This window comes from Phaseolus vulgaris, chromosome 8 (assembly GCF_000499845.2).
Source record: "Phaseolus vulgaris cultivar G19833 chromosome 8, P. vulgaris v2.0, whole genome shotgun sequence".
NCBI lineage: Eukaryota > Viridiplantae > Streptophyta > Magnoliopsida > Fabales > Fabaceae > Phaseolus > Phaseolus vulgaris.
In genome coordinates, this window is record NC_023752.2 from 6,286,728 (window position 1) to 6,305,862 (window position 19,135).

The 19,135-nt window shown below is 29.6% G+C and overlaps 2 protein-coding genes across 8 annotated transcripts; both read right to left on the reverse strand.

The window, feature by feature from the left end:
• Positions 1–890: 890 nt before the first annotated feature.
• On the reverse strand, positions 891–12,299 carry LOC137824353 (SPX domain-containing membrane protein At4g22990-like). Of its 7 annotated transcripts, none has more exons than XM_068629975.1 (13): positions 12,037–12,299; positions 11,792–11,910; positions 8,503–8,594; positions 8,334–8,409; positions 7,636–7,756; positions 6,805–7,116; positions 6,501–6,614; positions 5,425–5,879; positions 4,070–4,371; positions 3,265–3,437; positions 2,429–2,619; positions 1,811–1,944; positions 891–1,353 (listed from the first exon to the last, which is right to left on the reverse strand). In XM_068629975.1, exons 4-13 carry the CDS (start codon positions 8,384–8,386, stop codon positions 1,115–1,117), a joined length of 2,094 nt encoding a protein of 697 aa, XP_068486076.1. In that variant the 5' UTR covers positions 8,387–8,409; positions 8,503–8,594; positions 11,792–11,910; positions 12,037–12,299; the 3' UTR covers positions 891–1,114. The 7 variants fall into 7 exon arrangements, with proteins under 7 accessions (XP_068486076.1, XP_068486079.1, XP_068486080.1 ...); XM_068629978.1 differs by having other exon boundaries at positions 3,265–3,431; positions 12,037–12,218; XM_068629979.1 differs by having other exon boundaries at positions 3,265–3,428; positions 12,037–12,164.
• A 5,265-nt stretch (positions 12,300–17,564) lies between these two features.
• On the reverse strand, positions 17,565–18,254 carry LOC137824058 (uncharacterized). Its single transcript, XM_068629490.1, has one exon. It carries the CDS (start codon positions 18,160–18,162, stop codon positions 17,812–17,814), a length of 351 nt encoding a protein of 116 aa, XP_068485591.1. The 5' UTR covers positions 18,163–18,254; the 3' UTR covers positions 17,565–17,811.
• Between the last annotated feature and the right edge of the window lie 881 nt (positions 18,255–19,135).

Here is a 19,135-nt window from a genome sequence, read left to right on the forward strand (position 1 = left end):
TGAGTCGTCAAAAGATACAAGAACAAGAAAATTCAAGAAGAAAAGATTCAAGAACAAGACAGAGGAAGAAAAATTCAAAAAACAAGAATCCAAGAAGAAAATTCAAGAGAAGAAGACTCGAGAAGGAGAATCAAGAAGAAAAAGATTCCAGATGAAGAAGAATATTCAAGAAGTAGAAGAAGAAGAAAAATCAAGGATAATTTAAGAAGAAAAGATTCAATAAGAAAAATATTCAAGAAGAGATATACTAGAAAAAAAAACAGAGATGTGAGACTAAGAGAATATTATCATTTTATTTTGGAATAAAAGATTGGTAGAAAATTGTATTCTCTTTAATTCAAGTTGTGTTCTAGTGATAGTAAATTGATGTGGATTTGTACTTGAAATAGACATCATACGGTAGTTTGACAAAATTTCCTGAAAAGGAAAAAAAATTGTCATTTTGCAGCATATATCCTTGTTTGAATCTTTGACAAAAGCAACTTATGGCTGATGAAAGGTTTCTTCTTTTAGTTTTTGTAAATTTCATCAGGATGTATGTCCTGTTCATTTTATAAACTTCATGATTTGCTTAGAATGGTCTTGCTATCGGTGACTTTTGATACTGGTAAAGGAGATGCCATGATAGACAAATATCCCGCTGCTGAAAATAATTTGTTCTAAAGATGTCTGCAACTATTTTCTCCTCATTCTGAATGTCCAAAGGATGCAATGTCACATATTCAATAAATTTTAGGTTTGATAGTCACAAACTCAACTTGATTTCAACGCCTAATGGCTTTTTAATATACTCTGGCTAGGTGAAATCTCCTTGCCGATTCTATTACTTATTTAATAATTTTGGCTTCAAGTTTCTGATTGAAACAGCTCAACATTAGGGAAAGAAGGTGTATCTTGAAAAAGAACAATCATCCACTAGGGAGATATGTTCCAGCATTATCTTTAAAAGCATATCAGTAGATGTCAAAAACGTTATTGTATCAACTTGATTCAGTTATCTGCTGACACCAACTATTACAGCATTTTACTGATCACAGGTAAGTGATCAGGTTACACAATCACTATATACACGTCAGATTTCAATGTTTTATTGAAAGGATGACTACTGTTTGTTCTAATAAAGAGAGTTGTAGCTGTAGCAGGTAGCAATAATGGATGAGACACTGATGAGAAGTGCAGGGAGTAAGGTGGTATTGAGGAGATTACTTTCACTGAAATATCCAGAGATTGTTATTGTTCCATCTGCAATTACTCGAGCTAGAGTTCCAGCTTCTGTTGACAGCAATCCCCCATTGAAGGTTCCACCTGAAAGCCTTGATGACATCGTTTTTGATAGAAGTGAAAGGTTCACTCCTGAAATCAGCAAACAAAATTAAGAGAGCATATTCAAGGAGCAAATTTCAGCCTCAGATTTTACCACAAGATTTGAACCAATTTAATGGATCTAAAATATTTTCATACGAGAAGATGAGCACAATACTGAAATTCCAGATTGTGACGAAAAGTATCATTTTTGTTTCCTTTTTTAATTCTCAATAAATGAGAACTAACCAACATGTTTAACAATTAATGGACTTTGTTCATGTGACACTTCTCAGTTCAAACCAAATGATCTTTCAAGTGGCCAGGTTGATCACAATATCATTGTCAGACCTTATTACTTGAAAGGCTTCAAAATTCACAATCATCTTAGTTTAAGTATTTCCATTTTCATTGATGATGCAAAGTTGTCAGCAAAGATTTTACTCATGCAAGTTTATATTTATTACAATATAAATTTTGGGATTTACACAGAGTGAGAACAAATTACCTTCAAGAACTTCAGCAGACACAAATGTGATAAGGGCTGATCCAACATATTGAGTCACTGAATAAGGAATCATTATATGGAAGCTTAGGAGTAATCCAATGCAAACCATGATTTCTGATGAAAGCAGAACTTGCCTGCAACCAGAAGCCGACCAAAATAGAATGATCAAATATGTGAGAAAATAATAGAGAAAGAGGTAAGACTCGTCCTTTTGAGATAGCAGATGAGAAATGTGGAACAAACACCAAATGTACATTATTAAACCATGAACAAGTAACTAAATTTTTATTTCAAATCAAATCCTAGAGATTTTTGAGGATCATAAACAAAATAACTATTCGAGTTGCAATTTTTAGGATCACAAGGAACTTGAGGTTAAAGGTAGATGAATTGTAATGTTAACTACAGTCTAAGTTAATCCAATATAATTAGCAATTACATGAGATTTTATATTTACTATTCTGTTTATTACGAGAAGGACTGGTTCTCTTTGATGAAACGTGATTCATTCCTAATACACTGTCTAGTCACTGACAAGAAATAATGAATATAATGATTTGAATTTTGATGATGATATTTAATAAGACAATATTTCCTTAATAATACTTGAATCCGTACCTTTCTTCAAACATGTTGCTGATGTAGTTTCCAACAACAATATTTACTGGAAGAACCGTAAGACCAAGACATGCAAGAAAAATGGATACGTTGCTGGTTGACCAAATAAAATAGTATTCTGTGATGAGGCTTGATTCAGCAAGTACAATCTCCATTGCATACTTGAGCATAAAATACACAAATAACTGAACCTGATAAATATATTTATAGTTAGTGCAAAAGCTTTAATCTTAGTTTCATACTATCAGTTGAAACTCCTTAATTTTTCCAGCATGGAAGCATGATAAAAATTCTATTACAATAATGAAAAAAATAAAATCTATCCATTCAATCAGTACAGAAATGATACTATTAGAACATCTAGAAAGCATCTCCTTTTATCTTCACTGCACCTCAAAATATTTTAGGGATCTTGTGATCTTTTAAAATTAGATAGGTATAGGTTCAAGGATGTTAAGAAATTATAGGATTAGAGAGTAGAGACGTTCAGATTGGTTAGTTTGGGAGAACAGACCAGTGGTTCAATTGTGAAAAGAGGAAACTCTTAGAAGGAGAAATCTTTCTCTTGTTCAGTTCATTTTCAATCAAGAAATAAAATAATTAATCTCTTTTCTCTTTTTCCTTTATGGGTTCCTAAAAGGAGTGATCAGATATCATACTTCTTGTATTAGTATAATAGGGTTAGCGCATCATAGTTTCTATCACATCCAACAATATTCATTCTAGATTATTCAATTGCTTAATCTCTCTTTCCCTTCTTAAATCCTTATAACTTCAACAAATAGAAATATAGGATTCTGTACATGAAACGAAAGTCATAATGATGGGTTTCTCACCTTTACTGATGGTGTAAGTAACTTGTATGCCACCACAATAGAGGTCACCGGTTTCTTAGTTTCTTCAGCATTGTCATTTTCCTCTTCTCCTTCTTCATCCTGCTCTTTTTCTTCTGAGTTCATTAGTAATGGTTGTGTACGCTCGTTCTCTACTGCAACATGTACTGCTGGTCCTATGCATTTTGATCAAATGAAAAAATGAAACTAATGGAACAGTGTGAGAGAAGTATATATACTTCAGATCAACTTGGTGTCTAGTTAGCCAACATGGTGGATTCATTTCATTTTAGTTTTCACTTTCAAAATGGTTGAGACTGATATTCCATTTTGTGAAAGGAGAGACCAAGTACACGGTGTACAACCATGAAGATGAGGATCAAACAAGCAATGATGAAGAAAATCAGTGAAAATATAATGAAACTGCAGCAACCTTGTGATGCTTTGCTAGCCAAGGATACAACACAATAGCTGGTACTTACAGGAATGGGAAAGGAAATTTCTTACTTGTATCTAACAATTCTAGTATAAATCTCAGTTTTTCTTATCCATGTCCCAAGCTTGGATGGATGTGGGAGATGTTTTCCAAGAAATGGAAGCTACAATCATGCTTAAAAATGTTCTTTTAGGGTCATTTAATGAACTTTAATAGACAAAAGAAGACAACAATGAATGAGCTTTGGGAGAAGTGCTTTATGGAGAAGTTTGACCGAATAGGCCCTTAATATATGTAGCAGTTGTTTGGGTTGTAGCAAGATCAAGGAGTCAAGTCTCAGAAAAGATAATAAAAAGCTTCAATATGGGGTACCTGTATCTGCTTCATATAGCACAAGTCTTCCTTCATTCTCATGAGTGGGTTCCTTGAAACAAATCCACAACCACAGTAGATAGAGAAGCCATGCAAGAGACATTACCCAGCCAGGCAGAGTGTCTTGGTTCATGGTGAACTTGTAAATCCTAAAATCTGTCTGTAAAAAACAAGCAAGAGCTGGACCACAAGCCATTCCCAGAGCACTTGCACTAACAAAACCTGCTGAAGCCTGCATCCGAAGTTTCAATGGTACACAGTCACTGATATAACGCCTATTAATAGCCCTTGCAGATCCTAGCCTGAAATATAATTATATTGACTGTATCAATGATGTGAAGTTAACAAAAAATGGCAATCACTTTTCAAAACAATGATGGTAAAGCATACATGTCCATATTTTTTCCCTTGTTGATCCATTATATGCATGTTAGGAAAAGAACAGGACAGGACTTGAGATTGAAAAGTTATACACCTTGGTTGTACTAAAATGGATAGAACCAAAGAGAACAGCACATGCCTAAAAGCTGCCTAAAATTTGTTAATAGTCCAAGTGTTCATTTTGACAAACTCCTCTATAACCTAAATTTATCTTATGGATGAGTTAAAAAATAGAATTTAGAGAAATTATTGTTGAGAAATCCCACTTGGTCCGTGTCAGTTCTTGGAGTGTGACTTGTATATTTAATTTTGCTTAATGCTGAGTATTAAGATAAAATATGACAGTTATATGTGAGAGATTCTATAAATGAATGTAAGTATAAGGTATTTTAGCTTATGGATATGTTCATTTCAGTTTTTTTCTTTTTTTGAATCTCCTGAACAAGTTTTTCTAAACAATCCATTAATAATATTTCGGTTATGGGAATACTAAGATGCATAATAGTATACTAATAATTAATCTATTTGTAAGAAGCACTCCTATGAATCATAACATAGATAGTCTCACATTCAAGTTAGTCAGTCAAGAAATATGATATTTTTCTATATATATCAGTAAAGGAAATATGTTTAGATAAAAAAAACATCAGCTACCAAAATATAGATAATTTAGCTATATTGCATTTGATTACCAATTTAATCAAGATGGTATGCAAATAATAGACTGTGTGTAAATATAACTAGGGTAAATCAGACATAGTTGATTCTTGACATCTAAGCTATGCTCCTCTAATTAAGGTAAAATATACCAGAATCTGAAGTAGCTATGCTTTATTATTTAGATAAGTCCAAAGTTACAGAAATTTTGTTAAACGAACTACTAGCTTTAAGTATATATGTTACATTCTTTTGCAAGCAAGAAAATAGCATATAAGTATATGGAAAGTATGAAACAGAGTACAGGAATAACTTACCCGCAGAAAAGACGTCCTATGAGTAGAACTACTATTGAATTCATATCAAAAGCCAACGCATACAAGGTGTTTCCAATTAGAAGAACAATGCTACTGAATACGAGTGGTCTTAGATATGATCGGTTTGACCATGCACTGAAATAAACTGAAGAAAACATCTGTGCAACAGCCATTGTACCAATGACCACACCACACACACTTGCTGCAGCTCCAAGGTTCAAGGTATAGTTGTCTGCCGTAGGTACAATAATGTAAGTGTTCACCATATACAAAAATGTGTTTGCCAAGTTCAAAAGAAGTGACATAAAATGATATCTTTCATCAACAATATGATCTTCAGATGGAGATGGTAGCTCCTCTTGCATGATAAAAGCATGTCTTCCCAAAAACTGAAGAAAGTTTGTTGAGTTTGATAATCTGCCTACAGCTTCTTTGATTGAATTGAGAACAGGATCCTTCAAGAGAAGTCAGAAGGAGACATTGATCAAGTGTTGCAAGAATACCATAGGAAAGAGGAAAATTAGAAATTGAAAACAGAAAACAATAAAAATTGTTTTCACTGTTTTTTGTACTGACTTCTGAAAACAGAAAATAAAACAGCCCCTTAGATATTATAAATTGTAGAATACCAAGGGGACTCTTTTAACTAAAAATGAATCTAGAAAACAAAAACAGGAAATGTTTTCTCAAAGTAAACAGGCCCTTAGATGTTATGAATTATAGAAGAAGAAAAAAACTAATGATGTGAAGAGTGAAAACCGATAACCCATTTACAAGTATTAACCAAAGTTTAAATCTATAAAATACCAAACTGAAATTCCAACTTGAAAATATGATTTGTTCCTCAGATGTGATTATTTAGCTTCAGATTATTGCATATAAGTCAGTTCATATTTTATAATCAGGAAAATTAAGAGCCATGCATAATTATTCTAATACACATTCAGAGCCTATGATGTTGTTGATAAACACAATTTCAATATCTCTGTGCTTCTCTTTTAATTGGTATCAGAGCAAACACAAGAGTTGGTAATGCCTAGAAATATCATGCATATAATGGATCAGAAACTACTGACCTGATGAGTATAAGAAGGCTGGTCATATATAGAAATGTAGGTTCCTTGACATTGTTGTAAATCTTGAAGGTCTGCAAGACCATGAGATAAAACACCAACAACTGCCCCAATGCCCTGCAAAGAAGCTATTACATGATACTGCTCAAACGAACAAAGAGCAAAAAAATAGAAAATAAAGAACCTACTACATCATACAGTCTCACATTTTGTAACATTAGTGTTGTGACATTAAACAGGATGATACAGCTTCAAATAATTTGAAGTAAATTTTAAAAACTGTGGTATTCAGGGATAGAAACATTACCACATGCCTGAAAATCTGCCTTAGTTGGGAATAAGGATGATTTGCACGTGTCTTGACATAATAGTCTGTGAATTTATAGCCAAACCGTTTGTCAATCTTCTTCAAGATCTTTCTCAAACCAATAGCATTCATTTCCACAAAATTAAGAAGCCTTAAAAGATCTCGTCCCACATCTCTATATGCTTCTTGGAGTTCAGAGATGTTTGAACTATTTGGCTGCTGTATAAGAGTATAGTGCTCTTTTCCAACATCTGACAGCCTGTGTGCAAGTACTCCTTGTTGTTCAAGCAGAAACAAAACAATTTTTTCAATCTGCAATTCATGATCAAGGAAAGATTATTTAGAATTTATCATACTCAATTTGTTTTTTGAAAATTTTAAGTGACATTTTGATTTTATAACACAAAAGCTCTCTGGAACTTCTCTTTGCTTCTTGTAAAATGATTACCCTGAACTACAAGTTTTGTTCATGGGAAGTTAACAAAATGAAGGAATATCAGAAAGACCATGTATGTATTCAAGTATTATACACAGTGAGGGTGTCAGTTTTGGTCTGGTTTTCTTCATGTAGTTGCTATCTGAACTTCATGGTTATTTCAATTAAAAAGGGACTATTTTAGAGTACGTACTAGTTAATTCCTATGATAAAATTTATAATCATGTCTCGTGTGCTTATCCTAATTAAAGCATCTTTTGTAGCAAATGAGTTGAAATACGTTTGATAAATTCATATAAGCAAAAAAAGGATAAGATGAACTTTTTCACAAAAAGTGGAATTTGTATTTCAATGTTATAATTGCTAGTCATGTATAAGTGACAACATTAAGTCACCTGATTGTCTAGCAGCATTGAGAAGTCTCTGAAAACATTATGACGATTTTGAGCTCCAACCTCCAATTGTTCTACATATCTCTTGACTTTCTTCTTTATTAACTTATAGTTGATATAATATCTGAAAAAAGTTTAAACAGTTTTACCAGAATTTAAACAACCATTTCCCATTTTGGTGCAATTAGTATCATTACCACCATTAAAACAAAAGGGTTAAAAATATGATTACCAAATACAAAAGAAAGAATTCAACAATATCATAATTCATTAATCATGCCATAAAAAAAAAGTTCAGAAAAATCTTATGAAATCATTTTTATTTATCATCATCATACTTGCTATTTAGAGTAGACTGGTGGTGGGTCAGAGGAAGTGTATAGATGCTTTTATTGCCTTTGTTCCTTAAAAAAACTCTTCTACCAGAGGCTTCTTATTAACAATGATTCTGAAGGCAATAGCTACCTCAGAATAACAACTTTTTTCTCTTATCTCTGTATACATGTATGTAGTGCCAGTAATTGTGTAGATTAGTCAGTCCAAAATAAAAAAAAGTAAATAAAGTAATGTGATATCGATAGAACAAAGTCAAGGTGGAACAAAACATGGAAGGTGCTACACAGTATAATATAATAACATAAATATGATGTAAATGAATAAAATTCTTCAAAATTTTGATAGAACTGATCAAATGAACGTACCCTTTCCATTCTTGAATCTGTAATTCTCTCAACTTTTTACCGTAGGCAACCATACTGAAGAAAGAATGTCAGTGAACTGTAGAAAACCAGGAAGGAACAAAGTTAGGACACCTACAAAGCTACAAAACAATCTCAAACTTTGTAAGACTATGGAAATGGAATCATGAACCTGATAATAATAGCCGCAACTCTCTTTCCACTCAGAGATCAGTTCTTCAATTGGAAGACCACAAAGAAAAGGAATACTTGTAAGCTCAGAGACTGCAACCTCAGTTGTTAAGCCCAATCAGAAACACTTTAGTTATCAATAAAGGAAGCACAACATCGAAGAAATAACATAACACAAATGAAAACTTATGATCTTCTTCATGAACTGTTGATATCATAAACACAAAAATTCATTTTGCAAATCAGCACTTAAGTCAAAATCCAAAATAGCAATAGTGGTTTTATGCAGAAGTAAAAACACCAAACATGATTTCCAAAACTAAATGATCACCAGGAAGTGAGGAAAGAGAGAGTGCAGAAAGCAACGAAACCAATACCAACTTCAAAATATTGAAACGTAAACACCTTGTCTATGTCATTGTCAGGGACATGGATATAATGTCTTGTGTGTTCTAGTATGATCAGAAAGAACAAAAACATGCATAAACAATTCAGAAACTCAAGTTCCCATGACAAAGACATACCAAGGAAAGGCTGTTAAACTAAGTAATTGCATGTGACAGAGAATCACAAATATTTGGTATACTAGAAATAGAAGTATGCATGTTTGCCGATAGAAAAATTTGAATTTCTTCTCATTCAGTATAAAATCTTCAATGACTATTTATCAACAAATAAAAAGCTTCTGTTAGATCACTTTTAAGCTAACAAATTTATCGTAATTTATATTTTAAGATTAAAGGAGAGTATAAAAATAAATAGCTTACTTAAAAAATTTAAATTAGTTATCGGTTTTAGTCCAATTTTTTGGGAGAAAATATATTTTATAAATATATATAAAAAAATTTAAACATAAGTCTCAAAATATACAATTGATTATGCAAATTTATAAATATATATATAACATTTATTTGAATTGGATTAAATTATTGTTTAAGTTATCAAAATTCATTGCAATATAATAAAAAAATATTTTATATACTAAAAAAATCATTAAATAGAAACTAATTTTAGAGATAACAAATAATTAGTTGTTATATTGACAAAATTAGGTACTATTTTAAAGACTAAAAAAATTATTAGTTTCTATTATTGATAAATAGTTTTTAAATTGATATCTATTTAGTTAGCAATATTTTTTTACCAAATTTAGAATCTAAATGATTGGTAGTTAAAACCTTGCTAACTATTTATTAATAATAAAAACTAATTTAGAAATTATTTATCAATAATAGAAACTAATTTAGAAATCAATAATTTTATTTAATATATAATTTAGTCAATATAACAACTAATTATTTTTAATCTCTAAAGTTGGTTTCTATTTAATGATTTTCTAATAGAGAATATCAATTTGAATTAACCTAAATCAGTTTTTAAAATTAAATTTAAAATTTAATCTAATCTAAAAGAATAGTTTATATATTTAATTTGTTAAATTTTTAATTTATTCAGTTTTTTTGTCTTTAATTCTTTTTTCAGTTTTATTATATTGAATTAGTTTATTGAAGCTTAAATATATTTTAAACTTTTAATATATAAACAATTTGAACTTTTCTTTATGAACAGCAATTGGAAGTACAAATGTAAAGATGATAGAAGAAGCACGTGACATGAAGGGAAAGTGTCTTTACCACCACACACGTATGCACTAACCTATGCATGTGGAGACAACTTTTATTTTATTTTTTTCACCATCAACTAATTAAAAATGTATTTTATTTTTTTATGAATAAGTGGTTTAACTCAACTTCCATAAAACTGACTCTAATCTTTAGTCAATGTGGGATCTCCAACACATCCACTCACGCCGAGACTACCAACTCGTGCGTGAGACTATATATTATGGGTGGTCCGATAGCGGTCCAATAGCGGGTAGCACGATAGGTCCAACACAAACACTCGTTAGGATAGATTCGAAATGACTTTGATACCAAAGTGGACTTTAAGCTTAACTCAACCTCATAAAACCGGTTTTAATTTCTAGTCAACATGGAATCTCCAACAAAATATATATATATATATATATATATATATATTTAAAAAACTTACAAAATATTTTCACACGAGAGTCATGAGTGATCCTGATGAGAAATCTCTTTTAGAAAGAATATGGACCAAACAAAACTATATTTTCATAGAAATATTAAAGCAAAAGTTAAAATGCACGAGTTTAGATCCTCCTATTGCACCATGAAGGTGATAGATAGAATCTTAAGAACACACAAACAAAAGTATTATTTCAAAAGAATATACAACACAGAATAAAACTGGTATCACAGAGGTTGCTGTCACTAGTGACTTATCAGTTTAGCTTTCTGGGATTATGCATAGGTAAATCTTGAAAAATCATGCATCACAAAATATTTTCACAAAATACAGCTATGAGAAAAGAAATAATGAGAATTACTGTTGTGTGAGAGCATAGCAGTTGCTTGTAAAATTCTTATAGAACTAGCTAAAGTTTAAGTTTAACTAAAGCAAAAATAACTTTTCCATCTAAAATAGAGTTCTTGTTGTGTGAGTGGAAAATAAAATAAAACTCACTTAAAATAAATTAAGAACTAAAGTTGGTTTTTTTTTATTAGTAGGTGGATATCTAAGATTTTAGATAACAAGAAAGGAGCCACTAAAAAGAGACTTAAGAACTCATATTGAGTTTTTATAATAGGGATAGAGATACTCTTGCACTAACTAAAATATTTCTTAATTTATGATAAGTAAGGGACCCAATTACTCTTCTGATTAGTAAAGAGGTAATAATAGCAAATCTAACACAGTTCTATCCAATCATTTTTTTTCCTTGCAATGGATATATGGTCTACTTTTTCAGATTTGTCTCAGTAAAGTAAGTAATATGAATAATTAGTGAGAAAATAATGGCCAATATTTTAACACATGCATACATTATATTAACCATGGATTCTCTCATTGATAAAATAGATTTATAGAGTTGCTTGTTTTAGAAGAATCCAATCCTACTTTTCCTTGTCTGATTCTTTCCTACTTCTGTGTTAAAGCCATGTTCACTTGCTGATATAGAAACCAAAGGAATTCATGTTTACATGAGGAGAGAAACATGAGTTTCAGACTGCCAACAGATTCGAAGTGTATCTTCAAGTATTACATAGTACTCATGAACGAGACTTAGATATATATATACCATAAGAGGCAGATCCTATTTTAAGAAATTGTATATTATTTCAAATTCTGAAGTATGCATGAAAGTGAAAATGAAGAAGAAAAAAACATAGGCACGTATTCAAATTAAAGATATGCAATGGACTTACCATAGCTGAGATGAGGTTGAAGATATCATTCCATTTCAATCATGAGTGCAGTGTTTTTGGTTTAGTACTTTAGGCACTTGAGTTTGACAGAAGCTGAACTGAATGGAGCAAAAACTTACCTGAAAGGAAGTATGGAAATTAAGTCTACTACCAAATGCATGTGGTAGTGTTAGCAAAAGCTCCTAGATACACAGAGACGTGTGTGTGACTTGATAACCAAATCCACTTTTACAGGCCAAACTCACCAGTCACCACTGTGCAGCAATCTTGGCTTTTAGACAAACAAAAGGCCACATTCACATGTTATACAGAACCCCTCTATTCAATTTATAGCATGGTAAGAATCACCATGATGATCTTAGAATGATAGATTACCAAACTTTTTTTTATCAGTAGTGGACAGGTGTTTTGTCCTGAGTCCAAAAGTGACTTTATGCAGTTTAGTCAATTACTTTTGTCCATAGTTGTTGATAATTACTGTTATATATGTCTTCTCTTTTCTGTCATTAACAGTGTTATGAACAAACTAGAGTATTTGATATTTTAAGCACTACTATACCAAAAACATAAAGGACTTCTAGAGTTTATCAGAAACTATAAGGATTGCTCTATCAATGAGTCTTAACACATACTTTTCAAGAACTTTATGTCATATAAACTTTAACAATTCAACTGTTAATTCATAACCATCATAATGGTTGAGTCAAATCTTATAAAAAAAAGTAAGTCATGATATAACCAAAATTCTTATTTTCAATTTGTTTAAATGAGTAAATACTTTAGAAAAAAAAAGTAAAAGCAAAATGAAATGAGATTTTTCTGAAGTTAAAATTAGTTTATGTTATGAAAAAAATCTTACTAAAAAATTTATGAAAACATATTCTCATGTTAATCGTCAAACTAATATAAAATAATCTAAATATAAAATCATTAAATAAAAATTAATTTCACAAACAAAAATAAATAATTAATTAAATTAAATATTATTTTAAAAATTAAAAATTATTGATATTTAAATTAATTTTTATTATTAATAAATAGTTTTAAAATTGATATCTAATTAGTTATTGTTCTCGAATGGGTGTTTGGATCTAGAAAACGATTGCTTTGCTCCTCCACTCGATCAGTCGCTTCCACACTCAGCTTCTTGCTTCGCCTTTCTTGGTCATTTGGTAGCACAGGCTCGGATGAGAATTTGGGCTATTTATATTACCTTAATGGGCCTTTATTGGTGGGCCGGATTAGGAAGTTGGTTCGTGTTTAGGGTTGTGCTAAACAGCTCTATGGGTTAGCCTTGCTGACTTGGTTAACCCATAGCTTATCGTCATGGATCGGTCGGCCACGTGTTGTCAGGTGACCTTCCTATCGTGGCGAAGTGGTCAGATGGTTTGGGATTCTAACTTACTCACGACACTCGTCCGGCTATGCCAGTACAGTTATAAACTTTAAAATCTAAATAATTAATACCTAAAATTTAGTTAACTAATCATATATGATTTAAAAATTATTTATTAATAATAAAATATAATTTAGACATCAATAATTTTTTTTAGTCTCTAAAATAATATTTAACTTAATTAATATAGTAATTAATTTTTCTTATTTTTAAAGTTGATTTTTATTTGATATTTTTTTAATAGATACTGTGTAATTTTAGTTTAAGGACATAACAAAATCTAGTTGGGTTGTAATTTTAGTTTAAGGACAGAAGAAAATCTAGTGAGGTTCCATTTTTGTGGCATTGCCGGGTACCCTGTCTATTTAATACCATTGCACATGTGTCTTTCATATTTAAAATAATAATATAGTAATTTGTATGGTCCACAGAGAATATTCTTCTTTTATCCATATCACAGTGATGAATAATATACATGGTCTCACTTTTTCCCACAATTTCTTTAAGTATTATAAATGTGGGTCACTCATACATATAGATAAGGACATGTAAGAGTATGTGCTGTCTAGGTGTTATTCGTGAATCAAATTTGCCAAAAAGTAAGTCACAAACCCCAAATGTGGTAGTAAACAAACTATTAATGTAAACCATGGGTTCATTTTATGATATATATGGTTCTTGATTTTGTTTTCTTTTTTATTTTCCTAGAATCAATGAGAAAGTGAAAGGCTTTTTGGTTTGCAAATTGCAAGTTTTCCAAGATCAAAGTCATCCATTGAAAACTAAAGGGCCTAAAACTATGCTTTTTCATGCAATTAACTTTGATTTTAGTGGGATAACTGAAAAGTTCCAGCTGATAAATTTTCAAAGATTTTCAAAATCAAGAAAATGTTCGAAACTACGATAAAATCATGAAATAAAAATTAATTTTAGAGAAAAATAATAATTAATTGTTATAATAACTAGATTAGAGATATTTTAGAGGCTAAAAAAATTATTAATTTTTAAATTATATTATATTATTGTTAAATAGTTTTAAATTGATATCTAATTAGTTACTAAAGTTTTAACTACTAATTATTTAGATTCTAAATTTGGTAGTAAAAATCTTGATAACTAATTAAATATCAATTTGAAAACCATTGAACAATAATAGAAATTAAGTTAGAAACTAAAAGTTTATTTAGTTTTTAAAATGGTCTTTAATTTAGTTGTAACTAATTATTTTTTATTTTTAAAATTAGTTTTTATTTCATGATTTTCTTCTAGTGTTGTATTTTTATAAAAATATGTGTTTGTGTTAGGAATTTAAACATGAGTTGTGTTAAATAACAATATAAAGAAAACAAATCATAAAAAAATTATTTTTAAGTTTTGAATTAAAATATAGTCTTACATTTTTTATATGATTTATTATTAAAAAAGATTTTTGTTCTGTATCAGTGATTATATTTAATAATTACATGGATTGAAACATCTTATTAATTTAATTTTTTTTAGCACTCTTAATCTTTTTCATTGATAAAAAAAAATTAATGATCATGGCTAATAGTGTGTGTAGTTTACCTTAGTGGGAGTCCTTTGTTTTTATTTACTAGTGTTAGGTTAAGATTTTTTAGTAGGCGTGATTATATTTTAAGATCCAGCTTCATAATTTAATAATCTTCCGCACTAAAAAATATCTTAGCTACTTTTGTACTTTTGGCTATTAATTAAACTTCAACATGCTAATTGTGACCTTGCTAATGATAAGAATTGTGTAGAGTGAAGAATTTGGAATTGGCCATTTCTTACTAATCCATTAAAAAAAATGTGTTTTATTTTCAATACATATATAATTATTGGAGCAATAGTTACAATATTAATTGTGTGAAATTAGTCTTTGACCTACTATTTAATAATAGATAGAAAGAAAATGACAATAATTTTTTACACATTTTTCTTCTTATTTATTTTCAGTCAATATAAAACTGTTACATCATACTTAAATTAATTCCTAATAATGAACCATATTCAAGTTAATTCGATTTATTGTTAACCCAAAATTTGAAAATGAAATCGCCTAAGTGCCTTTTCATTCACAATCCAGATTTTGGAATGGAAAATCCAAACTTGGGGCATTGATTATGCATGAATACAAGCTTTTATCCAGATTTTGATTTTCTGAACCCCTTAATTACTAACTGCACTCCAGATTTTTTAAAATAATTGTTTTATCCTTGGTGGTGTTTTATTTGAATTTTGGATAGCCTTCCTTTAGTTTTGTTTCGTAGTGGCTGTTTTACTCCATTTGTGGCTTTTTCACCAAGCTTTGGTGGTGGTTTTGAAATTGTGAAAAAGGTAGGAATGGGTATGAAAGATTGAGTTTTTGTTTTGTTTTAATAGTTGCTACACAGTTTCTCAGTCATCTAGCGGTTTTTGGAATTCATATTCCGAAAGTTTTTTTATTAAAAAATACTCCTAAAAAATAATTTTAATTTTGGGATAGAATATTTTGGAATAGTAAAAGTATTGCTCCCAAATTACTACTTAACCTTCCTAAATAAAGTTTCCTAAATAATTGCACAACATATAACACTTTGGATGAATATAGAATAAAAACATACAATCCAAAAAATGATAAAAATCTTCATATACATAGTCATGAATCCCATATTTATTAAAAACTCAAATAATAACTCATTCGCAATCACTATCTATATATCACTTTAATCTTATTATCAACCATTCACATGTTCGTATATCAAATAAAACACGATAAAAATCTTTAATTTTACATTAAATATATGAATACATGTTAAAAAATATTTCCATATTCATAAAAATATATTCCAGAATATACACAAAACTTCAAATATGTTAGGAACTTTGCAATCCGAAACCTTCCCTAGATTATCGCACAATCCATAATACCCTAAATTCTAAATCCTATAAATCTATATCAGGAATATTTTCGACATTCACGACCTTGTGGAGGTGCAGCTTCAAACCATGGGGTGCAGAATGCAAAGGCCTATAACATTTTGCTTGGTCCAAGTCCAAAGTTGCTTTAAATTATCCAATGACCCAACCCGTTAAAGAATAAAGAACATTGCGTTCTTTTTGCACTCACATTTTTCACACCTCAAGCTCAAGAAGTTCATAAGTAAGTTGGCTTTAAATATCTTTTACCAACTTAAGTGGTATTAGTAAGTTGTACTTAGTTGTTTAATGCTTTAAGTTAATAGTTTTTTTCTACTTTTTTTTTTCTTTTTCACTTATCTAATATTATCAAATAAAGATTTTCAAGAACAAACAATAAATAAATCGTAACATTTGATCATTTCTCAACTCTTTTTTTCCAGCGAAAAGGATCCCTTCCCTGAATTTTTACATTTTCAAAATTTAATTTTTGAAACTTTAGAAGTAAGTGAATGTGTGTGTATAAGTACTGTTGAGAATAAAATTGACAAAAAAAGAGGATGCGCTTTGAAAAGTAAAGACCTAATGAATATTTATATATTCAAAATAAAACAAATGCATATATATATATAGTTATATTTATTGAATATATTGTACCCGTAAATTTTGGATAAAAATTACCTACACCTTAATAAATAAAAAACCTTTATAAGTGGTTTTTATAAATACCTAATAGATTAATTCGATTCCAGGTGCATGGATATACAACCTTATTCTTTAACAAGAGATGCTCAACTACTTTGATAACATGAAAACAAAATTTAGATTTTTAAAAGTTTAAATTTAAAGAAAATACAACAAGGGATTATTCTCCATTTAGAACTTCAGTGGCCATAGCTATTCCTTGACAGATAAAACTTTTGGAACTTTCTTTTGAGAAGTTTTCTGATCTGTGAGATTCTCATTTTTCAAGTTATTTTGCAGCTAAATATTTTTATTTTTAGTCAAATAAATTGTAAGATACCTAAAAATATTTCATCAAATACCATATATGTGTAGTTGCTCCAACGGACAAATTGACCAATCTGATATTGACAATAAATAATGTGAAAACTTCTAATCTAAAAATAATTGTTTGGTGTTATCACTGCAGAAAGAAAGAAAAAAATTGATGGATCATTCTTGGGTTTAAATTGCCCTTTTCTTTTCATTTTGTTCTCCTCTAAAGTCAAAAAATGTGTTTTAAGAATGAAATATGAAATTACTAGTTAAAATTATAACAAAATATATATGTACAAGTAAAATTATTAATTAACAGTTATTATTCTACCTTTTATTTTCTTTAAAATACATATTAGACTATTCTCCTTTTTTCTTCTGGTGGGAATAATCTTAACTTCTCAGTTTCACTTCTGAAAAGAACCAACCCTGCTACAATTTATCACCTAAAACCAAAAACCTTCTGCTAAGCATATATGTACAGAACACTAAATTCACTTTCACATTAACATAGAAGCTATATACAATACAATCTGAAAGAGTATATAAGACATTTTCTTCCTATATTAATTAAGCAAAGTGTAGTACATACAACAAGCTAACCAAAACTACACTAAAAACTTTTTAAGGTGCTAATAAGGAATTTTTCTTCTTTTCCTTTCTATATATGGAAGAAAATAGATACATATATACACACATAGATGTGTAGGAATTGAAATTTCAATTATTTGTAGCTTTTTGTTGTGTGTGAGGGTGTGATCTTGATAACAAGGCCAGGGAAGACATCATCAGGGTCATGGATGTGAGGGTTTTTTTCCACTATGAAGGGGTCACCACATTTGTCACTGATTGTGTGAAGTGTCTCTCCTTCTCCAACCACATAGATTTCATCACAAGGCTTGGAAAACACCTGGTTGCCCCTCAACTTCCCCTCATCATCCTCCTGAAGGGAAGAACTGTCACTGAATATGCATAGCAGTATGAGGGTCACAAGAAGACATGCACAGAACCATGAGGCTGGATCAGCCATCACTTTTGAACTTGATCTTGGTGCTTTTCTTGGATTCAAAGCCATCACTTTGAGAGAAATAGAGAGAGAGATATGAAGTTGGAGTGAGAGAGACTAAGTGTGGTTTTTGTATTAGAGTTTATTACAAAAGAGGCAAAGTGTTGAACACCTTTTATAAGCCAAATTTGCTCAATTTAATTCTCAGTTTAACTTGTAACCACTCACTTTTCACAGTCAATATATAAGTCAAAAATTATTATTGATATATATATATATATATATATATATATATATGTGTGTGTGTGTGTGTGTGTGTTAAGTTTCTTCTTATTATACTTTAATATTAATTTTTATATATTTTTAAGGAAAGATAAATTTAACAAGGTCACCTTTAAAACTTAACTTTTATATGAGGCTGACACCTTAGGCAATTTTAGGATAGTTACTATTATAAATCAATTAACTTAATTATTATATTTAAAAAATTATAATTAGATAATAATATAAAAAATTACACTGACATTTTATAGTATTTACTTTGATACATTTTAAATTACTATTTTATTTTTAATGTAAAAATATGAAACTAGAATAGCTACAACTATAATAGTTTTACAAAAAATAAAACCTGAATCTTTGTTAAAACTCAAGGTGTACAATTGTTAGAATGGAGATTTCTTATCCATCGAATATAGTTCATCTTATAAATAGATTGACTCAATCTAATTTACTTAATGGAATATGATATAGATTGGTAGATTAATCCCCTAAATTTTAGGAATATTTTTTTAAATTCTTTATATATAACAAAATAATATATATATATATATAAAATTAAGACTCTATAATTAAAAATTAAAAATCTTCATATAATAGATGCATAATAAATTAAAAAATTTAAAATGTCATATTAACTTATTCTTAATTCTTATAAATTTCACTGGTCATTTTCAACTCATTACAATAGAGTATCCAAATTTTTTTTTCTATTATAAAATAAAAAATCATTTTCAATTTTGTTTGAATCCCGAGAGTTTAA

Coding starts and splice junctions, on each gene's coding strand:
- LOC137824353 (XM_068629975.1), bottom strand. CDS start 8,386: ATGGTTGCCTACGGTAAAAAGTTGAGAGAATTACAGATTCAAGAATGG. Junction 7,117..7,635: donor CAATGCTGCTAGACAATCAG/GTGACTTAATGT, acceptor CATGAATTGCAG/ATTGAAAAAATTGTTTTGTT. Junction 2,620..3,264: donor TACTTACACCATCAGTAAAG/GTGAGAAACCCA, acceptor TATATTTATCAG/GTTCAGTTATTTGTGTATTT.
- LOC137824058 (XM_068629490.1), bottom strand. CDS start 18,162: ATGGCTTTGAATCCAAGAAAAGCACCAAGATCAAGTTCAAAAGTGATG.